The following is a 16,421-nucleotide window of genomic DNA, read 5'->3' on the forward strand; positions in this document are numbered from 1 at the left end:
AAATTATGTTTATTCTTTTACTTCGTATTTATTATTGAAGTCTTGGTGCAACTTTGTTAAGTTTTATTTTTATATTACAAATGATGAATGATAACTTCATACCTTACAAAATATTCTACCTATATTAATTCTAAATGTTTAACAGGAAGCTATTCACTTTTCTTTCTTTATAAGAATTAAAATGGCTTTAAAGGGCTATTGAAAAGTATAAATATGCAAGTATCATTGGTCAAATCATTAAAGTAGCTTCAAATATCATAAGAAGAAAGATTAAGAAAATAATTCCTGTGTATAAGGAGGTATTAGTGGATATTATAGTGCTTGAAGAGAAAAGGGCACGTATCTCTCCATCGGTCCCAAATTTCAAAGCTTGTAGATAAAAAATGTTCATCGGATGTGAACACTTGTGTTTTAGTTTAATGATAAATATTTTGGACATTATTTGTTAATACAAGTTTCATTCATTCATTAATACAAGTCATAGCTTCCTGTTTCAAATTATAATGTGTAGATTATTATGACGTTTCCTGTTTCAAATTATAATGTGCAGAACGTTGTTTGTATCACCATTTTCTTTTAAGAAAAATTAATATTTTATCAGTTTCTGAGGTGTAACTAATTTAGAATTAGCCTTCTTTTCGTTGCCAGATAAATTGTTCAAACAATCACCTAAAATAATAACTGCATTATTTCAGGTACTATGCCTACCGGCGGGATGGTGGGTTTGGTAATGGAGCGAGTTAAATTCTTGCCGCTGCTGACATCTTCATGCATGTTACTTGCAGTTTCCCTACCTTATCTCGTTGCTGTCACTTTGGAAAAAGTACATATGTTCCTGCCTTATATCAGGTAATTACAGTACTTTTCTAAATATATTTCAGATTTTCTTAAAAACATTTACTTTCACAAACTTCTTAAAATTCAGATTAAAGTACTGTCTTTTATATCCGATGGCAGATTTAGATACAAAATTACAAGTTAGGAAGAGTTTACTTAATAGACAGCCTACAGTTTACTTATTTTTTCAGACAGAGAAATAATCTGACAGTGCTATGCTGAGTATATTTTCCTTTTTCTGGAAGATTGTAAAATTTAAATAGCTTCTTGTCAAACCTACGATGTAACTATAGACAAAAATTATAGCTAAGTAACAACTGAAACTTAAGAAGGGTGTAAAAGATCCTTTATTATAAGTAAATAAGAACAGAAGACACACCTTATGCTTAAAACTCAGCCAACCACTTGTAACGAGATAATTTAAGTTAACAATAAGTCAGATGTAAAATTTTATTTCAAATACATTAGTAACAGAAAACTACACAATCAATTTAATGCGTAATTGGCTCAGAACTTAACCGGCGCGGAATTCACCTTACATCGGCAATTATAATGCAAGGCCGAAGACAAGAAATCTTATCTCAGACGGTGACCTAGTAACGTAGCCACGAGAGGCAGAAAACGTTCTATCTTTCAGTTAGAAAAAGCTAAACTAGAATACACGCGAACTAATTTTGCATTCTGGCTGGAAAACGGAATGGAAGAAGTGACAGTACGGATCCAAAACACAAAATAACTGGTTAATTAACGTAAAAGAGCCTTATATGGTCTTCGGAAATATGTGTTTAATGTTAATGTAAGCATTTGTATGTAAAATCGTGTATTATTGAAGAGAGATATAACTTTATTAAAATAAACTTTGAATTATGAGTTTCTCCTGTGGGAAAGCTATTCATAACTGCGATTCAGCAAAGATTTCTCGAAAAATGTTAAATTAAAAAAAAAAAAATACAACTTGCTCGGTTACGCATTATCAGGGTTTACCGTAATAAACCTTCAAGGTGAAAGCAAATAATGACTCAGAGGTGTTAAAACGGTATTTTTTATTTCTTTCTGAAAACATATGTTATTACTTAGTCACTATGCAAATTACAATGTTACAGAACCTCTCCTTTTATAAAAACGGCTTCTGTGCTACAATTCTCTTTTCAGCTGTGAATGCCAGAAATGAATTAGAAATTTCAGATATGCATTACAAAAAGTTAAATGTTCTCGCAATATGTGTAATCGTTTCTGAAATGTCTAAATAAGTAATTTTAGAAAACTATCTCCTCTTATTTTATCCATACTTTTAAATTTGAAAAATTTAAAAGATGTATTTTTAGTTTTCTAATTATATATCATATTTTAAAAATCTCTTCTGATCAAATTTTAATTCAAACGCAATTTTCTATCATGTAAAAATTACGATTATATACGTCTTAAAAAATTAAAGGATCAGTTTTTTATCTTGTTTTTTTAAAAAAAATATACATGAGATATAGATGCTTGTTTTTTAAACAAATTTCAGTGAATGTCTCTATGTAGTCATGCAAACGTAAACCTTTAGAAAAATTGGCATACAAAATCATTTAGTTTAAGAAAACAAATATAACCTCAAGCTTTTATTGATTTACAAATGCTTCAGCATGCCGAAGTAAAAAACTTAAAATTTGTTATTCTGACAATTTTATATAATATTAATATGCCATGTTGTCTCCCCAAACTACTAAACTATCTAAACATCTAGGTGACATTGAATTTAATAAAGTGATCTAGGAAACTCTCAGTTTGTCTTTTTCAATTTTCAAATAAGACAATATGTAGGAAAGGCCTTAACCGAATAGCAATAGGTTCTTCTTGGATCCAGGTTGGATAAACATGCCAGCACTTTCATATCTTCTAGTCAACCTTTAAAAAGGGGAATATATAAGGTATTTCTCCCGCCTTCCCAGTGTACCTCCGAGGTGTAGTGGTTCCGCACTCTGGGCCGTTAATCCAGAGGTCCGTGGTTCGATTCCCGGCGAAGGTGTTTGCTCATTTTTCATCTTGCCTGCTTCCAAAAATACCTAATGTCTCTACAACTTTACCTAGATTTCATTTTTGGATCTTAAGGCATTCGTTCTGGAGTCTGAAATACATTCTATCATGTTCTTCTTCTAAAATTTCCCTATCCTTTCTTTTTTGTAGTTTGCATAAATTTAATGCCCATCGCTAAGGATCTTTCTAATTAACTACTACCAAGGTTAATTGTATGAGGTGTTTAGTATGTTACGAATCCTTGTTTGTATACAAAGAATATCTGTATTCAAACTGACATTTTTTGATGAGATAAATTTTGGTCTATTATGTAAAATAAAAACGACTATCAGTTTCTCCCGCACATCTACTACGGATGTTTTACTCAAGTCTCTGCTTTTTATTTACTGGCTGATAAATTTATATGTACTGTATTGATCTCCGATGCTTCTAACTTTACTAAAGTATTTTCCAAATACATAATTTCTTCAGAGATTTACTGTCTGAAGGTTGACTTCGAGCGATATGTTTTCTTGCGAGTAGCTTTAAAGAACAGCTGTAGTAATTCTGGCTTAATTAAACTATTAGTATTGAGTACTACAAAAAAGGATACATATTTACAGTTACAAAGTTTCTAAAATATTGGGTACAGAGTTTTATGAAACCTACCTCAATACTGAGAGGAAAGCTTCTATAGGTATAAAATGTAACTTTCCCTGTGGTCACCGTAGAGCAAAATGTTCGATTAATAAAATGCTCATCAAGCTTTAATAAGTTAAAAACAAATAGTTACCTATCTTCATCAAGGACGTTCGCAGAGATACGCATAGTTAAATATTTTCATAGATCAGTTATAAATTCAATAAAATACTATTGCGCACTAAGCCAGCGTTTCCCAAAGTGTGGGTCGCGACCCGGCACTGGGTCGCAGAAAACTTCAGCTGGGTCGTGGCAAAAATTGTAAAAACAAAAAACAAAACAAAACAAAAAAATCTATAACATTTTGCTCTAAATTTAATATTTTTCGAAACTTTTTCAAGTACTGCAGGTAGCAACTCTTTACCGCCGTTTCCTACCAGACCGTTTAAATTCGGGTGCTCTGATTGGCTGATTTCCGATTCGTCATTTAGTGCCTTCTCCGGTACATGCGCCGTAAACTCACGTGTATCAAAACAAGGTTATGCTTTAATTTTGTTACCTATTTTATTTGACAATAGTTATTATTACCTATTATTTAAAATATACACAGATTTAAATGATGATGATCAACCAAGCACAAGCAAAGCTGAACATCATGATCGTGAAGAAACAGTGCCTAAAGCACCTAAATCAGATATACAGTGCCAAAATAAGTGTAAAGCTACTTGGAATCGAAACTATTGTGACGAATATTTACGTTTTGAGTTCAAACAAACGGCAGTCAAATTAATTTGCCACTATGTGTTATTTGCAATGAGCAACTTTTAAATGAAAGTACGAAACCGTTAAAGTTGAAAAGGAATTTAAACACACTCCATTCTGAGTACTCTGATAAGCCAATTAACTTTTCTACCGATAAGAAAAATGAATTGATTGCTGCTAAAAAATACACTCTTACCTCACCAGTCAAATAAAAACCTCACTTTGACATTTTTTTGAAATTTCCAAATTAATAGCTGAAACTGGGTATCCTCATAGTGCTGGAGAAAAATTAATACTTCCCTCTTTGAAAATTGTCGCAAATAATTTATGCGGAATAAAGGAAAAATATTTATTTTCAGCGATACCATTATCAAATAATACAGTTAAACGGAGAATTGATGATCGCGCGAAACATTTAGAAGAAGAACTAGTTGCTCAAGTAAAAAAGAGCAAGTTTTATTTCTTGCAAATAGATGAAATCACAGATATCGAGGATAATGCAAATGTAATGTGTTTTATCAGATATATTGACGAAGACACCATACAAGAAAATTTTTGTTTTGTAAAAGGCTACCGACAAGAACGACCTCAGATGAAATTTTTAAGGCTACCAATTATTTTGTCACTAGTCACGGTATTGATTGGATGAAGTGTGTTGGGCTAAGTAGCGACGGAGCACGTGCAATGGCAGGCTGTCATAAAGGTTTGTTTAAACAAATTCAAGAATTAGCAATTAATTGTGTATGAGTGCACTATAGTATCCATAAACAAGCGTTGGCGGTAAAATGAATACCTTTAAATTTAAACATGACTTTGGAAGAATGTGTCAAGTTTGTAAACTACATAAAGTCTCGTCCATTAAATAGCAGACTTTTAATAGAATTATGCAAGGAAATGGGGAATGATCATAAACACCACCTTTTGTATTGTAATTCACGATGGCTTTCAAAAGAAAACGTTTGAGCTAAAAGACGAAGCCTTGGTATTTCTGAATGAACATCCACCATCTGAAAAAGATGCTATTTTTTCCATTTAAGGATAGATCCCACGATTTCAAGTGGTTAATAAAAGCAGCTTTTTTGCGCGACATGCACAAATTTGTGATTTATGCTACATTCAATGAATTGAATTTAAATTTGCAAGGCTTTAGTTTAAATATTTTCAAAGTATCGGAAAAAGTCGCTGCAATAATTAAAAAAATGACTCTGTGGAAACAACGACTTTCAAAAGGAAATTTTAAATCTTTTGAAACATTACATAAATTTATTGAAACCCATTCAAACTACGATGAAGAAGATTTAAATCTTGAAACACTATCAGTTTCAATTCAAGAACATCTTTTGGAGCTAATAAATAGTTTTAAAGACTATTTTACGGATATTCCTTCAAATAATATGTGGATTAAAGATAATTTTTCTGTCGATATTGAAAAGGAAGAATCTTAGTGAACAAAAAGTTGACAATTTAATTGAAATTTCATGCGACACCGATCTTAAAAAAGTGTTTGAAACTGTACCACTAATTAATTTTTGGTTTCGCTGTCAAAAGGAATATCCAAGCGTAAGCGAAAAAGCGATACAATTTTTAATGCCTTTTGTCACCACTTATACGTGTGAAAATGCGTTATCAGCCTTGGTGTACTTAAAAAATAAGTATTGGATGTCGAACAGATTGGATGTCGAACAGATTGGATGTCGAACCTAATTTGAGAATAAAATTAACATCATTAAGTCCTAATTTGAAATTACTATGTGATGAAAAACAACATCATCCTTCGCACTAAGGTCAAAATATGTAAAACAAAATTTAATTTATTTACTTTAAGTTTTAAATGAAGATAATGGATTGTCTTTAATTACTTATGTTTTTGTTATATAATTATTTTGCAATTTTTGTGTATGAAATAAACAAACAAATAACTTGAATTTTGATTTTTATTAAAAAATAAAATTTGTTTTGTAAATAAATGTTTTTTTATAAGGTGGGTCGCGAAAAAATTTAAAATCTCGTATCGGGCGGCGGTCAAAAAAGTTTGGGAAATGCTGCACTAAGCCATATTGTAGGGAAATTGTTCTTTTCGGCCAAGCACGTCGTCGGTCAGTGGATAAGACGTCGGATTCGGGAATCGAAGGTCCCGAGCTCAAAATCCATCAAAGGCATATCATTTAAAGTTTTTTGCATGCAGGTAGGAAGTAAGATGGAGTGGTCCTAACAGATTTCCCCCATACTCTGCTCTGAAGCACTGGCGATCTCTACGTGGTGACCAAAACATTGAGTAATTTACCATTAAGTTCAATGGGTTTCGAAACGATCGGATGTAAATATATTGTAATTACGTCATAAATAAATAAATGTATATATTTTCTTTTTCTACAGTACTTCAGAGTCCTACGTATATGAGAAGAATACATTTTTAAACAACATTTCATTATGAACGGAATTAAATGCTATACTTTTCACAGAACAGCTTGCTCAGAATGGTTTAATTTGAAAAAAATATTTTCACAAGTTTCCGTTAATTACATTAGAAAAAAAATGTTAAGGTAATTCGATTTTATTCGGTTAAGGATTACTAAAATTTATAAGGTATTTCTCCCGCTTTCCTAGCGTGCCTTCGTGGTGTAGTGGTTCTCCACGTTGGGCCGGTATCCACAGGTCCGTGGTTCGATTCGCGGCGAAGGCATTTGATATTTTTCATCTCTCCGGCCTCAAAATAACCTAATGTCTCTACAACTTAAGATCAAAGTTAATTGTGTTATTAATATTAAAATTATGCATTATTTCTTTTCTATTTATGGAGCTTCTTCCTAAAATACTTTCTCAAATATGACATATTTTATCTTCTAAGGCATCTTTTAAATGAAAAACTAAAAGTCATTTTATAATTAATGCTCTATTCGGTCCATTTCAAATTAGAGCACCTTTTATTTTAATAGCGAAATACTTTAAATAGTGCTTAACTTTCTTTGAATATTTCTGAAAGGGAATAAAATAAGGATTTTTTTTTTTAAATATCATTTAAAACTTCTAACTGAGTTATAAAATGTAAGAGGAAAATTCTTTTAATTATACTTATCAGATTTTTTTTACCCCTAATTTCAACAATACGTATTCCAAATTTCTTCTTTATTACTTACTTATGTACGCATCTCATAGAATTTGCTTCACAGTACCTTTTAACAGATTGCTTTCCAGTACGAACAATTCTTGCTTAAATAGTTTTATAACGTATTTGTCAACAAGATTTCAAGTTATGTTTACAATTCAATGCTAAGTTTATTATATGCTTAGATAATATTTATAATCATTATAAATGTAAATACATTTAATAATTAGATTTCTTTACAGTAACTTTCACTTGTTTGTGAATTAATAAATCCTTCATTTCAAACACATTTATATATAAATAATTTAACATTTATTTATAAATAATTTAATAAATATTTACGCATTTTGTTAAAGGCAGATACATGCTTTTTTCAAGTACATGCATAAATACCCATATATATATTTCATATTTTTCATTTCAGGCATGTGCAAATCTTTAATTTCTGTGCATTCACTACATTTTTCGAGTAAAATAACTTACACTAATTTAACATATATCCGAAAGTTTTACATAAGAAATATGTATAAATGTAATTTGACTGAAAATTACATGCATTATTTTTAATACCCACTCGAAGGTAAGTTTTTCTTCAAAATTCCTCCACGATGGCATCTCTCCCTTTAGGCAGATAGCCCTTGCATGCCTTAATCTATTTAATAAAAACTTAACCTGACCTATGTGCCTAATTACAAATATTTTAACATGCATAATTTTATATTTACATTTAGCCATCAAATTTCAAACTTTTGACTTAAAACACGTTTTAGAATACATTCATCATCAAATTCAAATCTTCTAGTAAATATATTGTTACGAATTTGGTATTTAAAAAGCTAATGTTAGTTCAATTACAAATTAAATGGTTTTATTTCTCGCGCAGTGCAGCGCGTGACGAATATTAAAAGAAAGCTAAGCCGGAAAATTAAAAATACAAGAGCGCGTGCATTAAATAAATAAATATCTCTTTTTGATTTCGAGAAAGTACTGGAAAATTCTAGCGCGTGATTTTAAAATCTTATAAAAGGAGGAAAACATCTCAGTTTGTAGTAGTTGCTTAATTTGTTGTTGTTTAGAAAACTACTGTTGTTGATTGTAGCGAATTCGCGGATTAGCGTTCTTTAGCTGTTTTGAATTACGTTCTATTGGACATTTGAGTAGTTAAAAGAAAACTACTGTGAGATATTGTAATACTGCGTGATAATTTGAGAAAATTTAAGCATTTTGGTTGTGATAATAATAAATTTTTGTTCATTTTTCATCGGACTTGTGCATTCATTTAGTAACGAATCCGTACGCACGCAACAATTTTTGGTGTCAGAAGTGGGATTTGAATGCCAATCACAAGAGCGATGGAAGAACAGTTAAAACAATTCATGGTAGCCTTTGCTTCATTTAAAGAAGAAATGAAAGACTCTGTTAAAGAAGAAATTAGGTCCGTTAAAGAAGAAATGAAGTTGGGCCAGGAATCTGTTAAGGACGAAATGAAAGCCGTTCAAGCAGGTCAAGAAGAAATGAAAAGAGAGATTACCTGCATAATAGAAAATAAATTTGAAGCTATGGAAGGCAGAATTGACACAGTTGAAAATAAAGTTGGACTAATTGAAGAAAGAGTTTCTTCGGTGAAAGAAGAAATAGAAGAAAGAGTTTCTTCTGTAAAAGAACATATAGAAGGGAGAGTTTCTGCTGTGGAGGAACGAATTGAAGGAAGAGTTTGTGCCGTCCAACACAAAATCGAACAACAAATTGATGAGAGAGTTTCTGCAGTTGCCAAAGAAATGGATACTTTAAAGAAATTCGTAGCGTTGGCAGGGAGCAGGAGTGATGATTTTAAATTCTTACCAATGCCTGCTCGTCCACCTCTGAAGCTATCCACATATGATGGGAAGACCTCCTGGCAGGTGTATAAGACACAATTTTCTATCGTGGCGGATGCGAATGGATGGGATTCCCAATCTAAGGCCTGTCATCTCGCCGCTTCTCTAAGAGCCGACGCAGCGGATATCCTTCAGACTCTTCCCGAAAACAAAAGGTTAGATTTCGAAGCTCTGTCCGGCGCCTTGGAGTTGCGCTTTGGGGAGAAGTGTTTAAAAGACTACAGCAGGCTCCAATTAAAATCTCGTCAACAGAAGCCTACCGAAACACTTCAGGAGCTCGCCGCGGATGTTGAAAGGCTGTCCCATCTCGCCTTTTCGGAATGCCCGACAGAAACAAGGGAAATCCTGTCCTTGCAATACTTTATCGACGGCATCCGAGATACTGAAATACAGAAAGATCTACGAATGGCGGATGTAAAAGATTTAAAAAGTGCTCTAGTGTACGCCATGAAATTTGAGGCAGCCCAGCAAGCCACTCGTCGAGACCGCCACCCAGTCAGAGCTGCTCAAGTCCAGGAGCCAGGGGATCAAGTCACCGCTCGACTTGACGATTTATCTAGACAACTGAACGCCTTGAGACGGAATATTGGTGAGAAGAAACCGACCGTTAAGTGCTGGAACTGCGGTGCTGAAGGACACATACGACGAAACTGCAAAACACCCCAGGGTACTGATGTTAAGACCGCTTCTAACAAGCAGCAGGGAAACTAATTAGTGGCCATCTCGCGGAACGGAGGTTGCCAAATAATGAAAAGCCCCCGTTTAAAGCGCTTCAGATTTCTGCAATGAGAGGCGGCAGTAATGGACTTTTCATAATAGGACATATTAATAGAGTTCCGTGCAATATGACTATAGATACAGGAGCCAACGTCACCATCATCCAAAAAGATTTGGCTGAGCAACTAGGAAACAAACTTATCTGGACGCCGCCCTGCGTTACCCTCCAGACTGTGTCCGGTGAGAAGATCGACATCGACGGAAAAGCAAATGTTAACATCACGTTTGGAAGTGCCGCTTACCATCACACGGCATATGTAGCAGAGATCACTGATTCTTGCATACTCGGATTGGACTTTCTAAGGAAATACAATTTTTCCTTGGATTTTAAAAATAACGAATTGCATTCTACATCTGAGGACATAGCGTTATTTCTCGTTAATGATGAAGAAGTTAAATCTGTCCATAAAATCATAGCACAAGACTATATCACAATACCGGCAAGAACATAAATTTTACTTCCTGGATCCATAGCCGAAAATAGAAATTTCCGCTACGGCATCATAGAATATCCCAATAACTGTAATATCCCAAAAGGAGTACTAGTAGCCTCAACACTCGTCGACCTATCCAGAACGGTTATCCCGGTGAGAGTCGCCAATGTAACTGAAAAGTCGAGAGTTATTAAGAAAGGTGTAGTGGTTGCAACATGTACTCCAGTAACCAGCGTTGAAAGAAAGAGTAACATCCCAGAATCCGTGTCCTCAGAGAGCATTACATCGGAGTTATTGCAGAATGCACAATTAAACGATAAAGAGAAAAATGCTGCCGATCGCGTCATTAAAGATCTTCAAGTTGTTTTCTCCCGCTCGTCTTCTGACGTGGGTCGAACTAGTTTGACACAACATAGAATAGATACTGGCGATCATCCCCCGATCAAGCAACATCCAAGACGTCTACCGTTTGCTAAACAGGAAGAGGTGCGAACACTGTTAAAAGATGTGGAAGAAGGCGATGTCATCGAGCCTTCAGCGAGTCCATGGGCATCTCCCATCGTTCTCGTCAGAAAGAAAGACGGCTCAACAAGATTTTGCGTTGACTATCGCCGGTTGAATGAGGTTACGAAGAAAGACAGTTACCCTCTTCCTAGAATTGATGACATTCCAGACACTCTTTCTGGAAGCAAGTGGTTCTCAACACTTGATTTAAAGAGTGGGTATTGGCAGGTAGAAATCCATCCTGATGACCGAGAAAAGACGGCATTTACTACGGACAAGGACTTTGGCAGTTCAAAGTGATGCCGTTTGAACTGTGTAATGCGCCGGCAACATTCGAACGTCTTATGGAGACTGTTTTGAAAGGCCTTTCCTACGAAGCCTGTCTGATATACCTGGACGATATCATCATCATCGGAAAGAGCTTTGAAGAGCATCTAGAAAATCTTAGAAAGGTGCTTCAGAAACTGAAAGAGGCCAATCTGAAGCTGACTCCCGCTAAATGCAAATTGTTTCGAAAGGAAGTGACTTACCTGGGACATGTCATCTCCGCAAAAGGTGTGCGCACGGACCCTGAAAAGGTATCAGCGGTTAAATCCTGGACGCGTCCCGAAAATGTCCATCAGCTGAGAAGCTTCCTAGGGCTTTGCACCTACTATAGGAGATTCGTGAAGAACTTTTCTTCCATCGCAAGACCACTTCACAAGCTGACGGAGAGCAAGCAAAGATTCTTGTGGACAAAGGAATGCGAGGATGCATTTAACAACTTAAAGGAAGCTTTAACATCTGCTCCAATCCTGACGTATCCTCAGCTCGACAGACCATTTATTCTCGACACCGACGCGAGCAATGAAAGTGTCGGTGCTGTTTTGTCCCAAGAAATAGACGGCCAAGAACGTGTAGTAGCTTACTGGAGTAAGTGCCTGTCTAAACCGGAGATGAATTACTGTGTCACAAGGAAAGAGTTGCTCGCCATAGTCAAAGCTGTAGAACATTTCCATCATTATCTATACGGGAGAAAATTCCTCCTCCGCACGGACCATGCCTCATTGGCCTGGCTTTTAAATTTCAAAAATCCTGAGGGTCAAATAGCCAGGTGGATACAGAGACTCCAAGAATATGACATCACTATCCGTCATCGTAAGGGATCATCACACGGAAACGCCGACGCCCTGTCTAGAAGACCTTGCCAAGAAAGCTGCCGATATTGTTCCAGGGTGGAAGCGAAATACGAGCTGCTGACTCCGGTCGCAAGACAAATTACAACATCAACATCGGCTGATCGAGACCCGTGGAGTGATGATGAAGTCAGGAAAGACCAGCTGGAAGACGGCGACATTAAACCCATACTTGATTTAATAGAGTCATCAAACAGAAAACCTACATGGCAGGACATTTCTATCTGTAGTCCTACAACAAAACAATACTGGGCACTCTGGGATTCACTTCACATTCGAAACGGCGTCTTATACCGGAAATTCGAGTCGGATGATGGGAAGACGTTCCGATGGCAACTGATACTTCCAAGATCCCGGATTCCTGATGTCCTCAAAGAAGTACATAACAGCCCTACAGGAGGTCACTTTGGAATTATGAAGACCTTACAGAGAGTTCGTGAGCGCTTTTACTGGAATAATGCAAAGAATGACGTGCAAAAGTGGTGCCGATCTTGCGATGCCTGTGCAGGTCGGAAAGGACCGAGGAAACGCAGCCGAGGCAGACTGCAACGTTACAACGTAGGTGCGCCTTTTGAACGTATCGCCTTTGACATCCTGGGACCTCTGCCACGAACTGCTGATGGCAACAAATACATACTCGTTGTCATTGATTACTTCACCAAGTGGCCTGAAGCTTATCCTATTCCTGATCAAGAGGCAGTCACAGTAGCTGAGGTAATGATACAGCACTGGATTTCCAGGTTCGGAGTGCCTCTTCAGTTACATTCCGATAAGGGAAGGAATTTTGCCTCGGCAGTAATCAAAGAACTATGCAAACTACTCGGCATTGACAAAACTCAAACGACGCCATTGCATCCCCAGTCGGACGGCATGGTAGAGAGGTTCAATCGAACCATCCTTAATAACCTCTCATTAGTGGTTTCCAGAAACCAACAGGACTGGGACAAGAAATTACCACTCTTTTTACTGGCTTACCGCAGTGCTGTCCACGAGACTACCGGCTATTCTCCATCACAGATGCTCTTCGGTCGTGACCTTCGTCTGCCTTGTGATCTATTGTTTGGCCGCCCTCCGGATGCTTCTTCATCGTCTGAGGAATATATTCAAGATCTCCAGGCCCGGTTTGAAGTGATGCACCGTTCTGCACGAAAGCGAGTCAACTTGGCGACGGAGAAAGTGAAGACCAGATACGACACGAGAGCTACTAGACATAGATCCAACAAAGGAGACAAGATATGGTTGTGGAACCCGATTCAACGAAAAGGACTGAGTCCTAAATTACAGTCACCTTCGAATGATCCGTATACAGTGCTGAACAGACTGAATGACGTCATGGTTCGGATTCGTAAGTCTTCGAACTCTAAACGTAAAGTCGTTCATTACGACAGGTTAACTCATTACTATGGCCATAGTACATAATGTAAATAATTGTAAATAGTGTAAGACCATGGTCCTTTTTGTTTATAAATGTGTATTTGATTTGATTTGTATTTAGTATTTGATTTGTATATAGTATTTGATTTGTATTTAGTATTTGTTTTGTATTTAGTATTTGATAGCATTTGATTTGTTTAAGTTAGTTATTGCATTTATTGTTTATGTTGTTTGATACTGTGATGTAATGTTTATGCCTCAGTTGCATTTATGCCACAGTTGTAAGTTTAGCTTCCTGTCCAGGGATTGTACTGCCCGGGACGTGCAGTCCTTGGGAAGGGGGCAGTGTTACGAATTTGGTATTTAAAAAGCTAATGTTAGTTCAATTACAAATTAAATGGTTTTATTTCTCGCGCAGTGCAGCGCGTGACGAATATTAAAAGAAAGCTAAGCCGGAAAATTGAAAATACAAGAGCGCGTGCATTAAATAAATAAATATCTCTTTTTGATTTCGAGAAAGTACTGGAAAATTCTAGCGCGTGATTTTAAAATCTTATAAAAGGAGGAAAACATCTCAGTTTGTAGTAGTTGCTTAATTTGTTGTTGTTTAGAAAACTACTGTTGTTGATTGTAGCGAATTCGCGGATTAGCGTTCTTTAGCTGTTTTGAATTACGTTCTATTGGACATTTGAGTAGTTAAAAGAAAACTACTGTGAGATATTGTAATACTGCGTGATAATTTGAGAAAATTTAAGCATTTTGGTTGTGATAATAATAAATTTTTGTTCATTTTTATCGGACTTGTGCATTCATTTAGTAACGAATCCGTACGCACGCAACAATATTTTGGCAGAGCACTCAATACCTCTTTCATCGATTTTACACAGTTTAATAATTCTTTGATAATATAATAAATAATAATAACTAAGTAAAACGTGTAAGCCCGAAGTGATTATTTTTCAGATATATAAAAATAAAATGATGAGTTTAAAATGAGCAACAGTAAAACCTCTCCTCTATAAAATTTTAAAAATTACATGTTACAATAATATGCAGATGTGAATAAAAATTATTTTATTTAAAACATTTTGGCGTTTGGAACATAAAATAAAAGTAGCGAATACTCTATCAAGGGTATCGAAAGGTGTATACAATTTTAAAGGTACTGTAAGGTATTTTTCATTCTTTAAGCATAACATTTTTGCTAAAATCTATATTTTCGTAGCTCAACAGCTTAGTATTTTATAAAACAAATTCATAATCAAAATCGTTATTGTTAGTTATCGAAAAATAACCAAGATGTGATTTTTGCGTAAATGCCACTAAACTATACAAATTGCTATTATCCATCCCACTATGAATGTTTCTTTCATGTGAAAGTGTCCCTTTTTTGATTTGTATGGAACTGTCGTGTGTCGAAATACTATCAGAACACTGTCAAGCGAGCTTCTGAATGTAAACAAAAAACACCCCATCTGGTGACCGAAGCTTCGAAGCAGTGCTTCACTTCTAGTGCCGGTTTAGCCACTCCTTCCTTTCTTACCTCCATGGTTTTTTGTTTAATTTTGTTTCCTGTTAATATATTTCCTTTATCTTTCATTTATTGGAGAATGTTCTTCCTTTTATAGAGCGTTCCAAGTCTAGAATGTTCCAGCTCGTTCATCAATTGTATATAGGTGGTTACTTATTCAGTTACATACTTATAAAGTCTTGAGTTCAGACTTGAGTACTTTCATCTTCATTTTTACGATTACTTCATCTACTCGTAAATGTTTATAGGGCTGCCCAAAGTTTCTTAAAGCTTCGGGACAAATTGGATTTGAAAAATATGTTTTCCGGAAACTTCCATAATGTCGGCAATGAGGAGAAATGCGCCAAGTGTCGACTTTCACCGTCAGTGGTCATCAGGAGGGTTTCTACCGATATCTCAGTTTAGAATCAAGCTGTCTTGAGAATTCAATACTCGATGGATTTAGAATTGCAAATTATACAGCATAATACATGGGATATATACTTAGAAACAAAATGAATGGTCACAGATTCAATTAAACTAAAATAATTTCATAAAACGCACCAAACAAATAAATAAAAACAATCTATAACATCACTGAAACAGATGAAAACTTAATCAAACGAACACAAGTGTTTGCATATAAATTTGCACCAGTATGCTCTTTTACTCCAATGCTGTACTCAAGAATATTCAGTTTTGCTTTGTGATAGGCAATGATATGTGATCTAAGTCATTAAATTCATTCTCGATTTTTGAGAAATCTCCACATAAAATGATGTGGAGCTTTTTATATTAGAATATAATGTATATTTTGCTAATAAAAATTTTGATCCACCAGTGCCATGCAAAAATTTATATCTCATATTTACAGATCTCTCCCATACTTTGCTATTGCGATTACTTTTTAGTTTTTTAACCTTACTTTGAAAATAGGGTTATAAGGTATTTTCTCCCTCCTTTCTGTAATGTAACGGTAGCACACTTGGCTCGTATTCGAGAGGTCCATGTTCGAGTCCAGGCGAGGGCATTGCTCATTTTTTCTGTCTCCAGCTTCAAAAATCCTAATGTCTGTACAGTGGCCCCCGAACTAAAAGGTGGTGGATGATGATTCTTCACCACCAGGATTTTGGTGACTGGGTTCCCTAATCCCCAGTCGCCCTTTAAAAGGGGGAGTATATAAGGTTATTATTGTTGTTGCAAGGGGTGAAGCCATTGGTCCGCTAGACCGAAACAGGTTAAGCCATCAGGCCATAACAGGGGCCAACAGGTATATCTGTAAAAAGTATATAAGGTTTTTGCCTCCTTTCTGCATGCTCTAGTGGTATAATAGTAGAACGCTCGGCGCGTATTCGAGAGGACCAGATTCAAGTCCCGGCGAGAGCATTTCTCATTTTCCATGTCTGCTGGTTTAAAAATCCTAAAGGC

General features: G+C 35.6%; 1 protein-coding gene across 2 annotated transcripts in view; it reads left to right on the forward strand.

The window, feature by feature from the left end:
• LOC118195536 (uncharacterized) overlaps positions 1-16,421 on the forward strand; it is an 81,582-nt gene that overhangs the window by 36,381 nt on the left and 28,780 nt on the right. For both annotated transcript variants that reach the window (XM_035366862.2, XM_035366863.2), the window contains exon 2: positions 696-849. In XM_035366862.2, the coding sequence (XP_035222753.2) occupies positions 701-849 (149 nt within the window). In that variant the 5' untranslated portion in view covers positions 696-700. The remainder of the gene's footprint in view (positions 1-695; positions 850-16,421) is intronic.

This window comes from Stegodyphus dumicola, chromosome X2 (genome assembly GCF_044657685.1).
Source record: "Stegodyphus dumicola isolate Sdum_Otavi_A_Nest chromosome X2, ASM4465768v1".
Taxonomy (NCBI): domain Eukaryota; kingdom Metazoa; phylum Arthropoda; class Arachnida; order Araneae; family Eresidae; genus Stegodyphus; species Stegodyphus dumicola.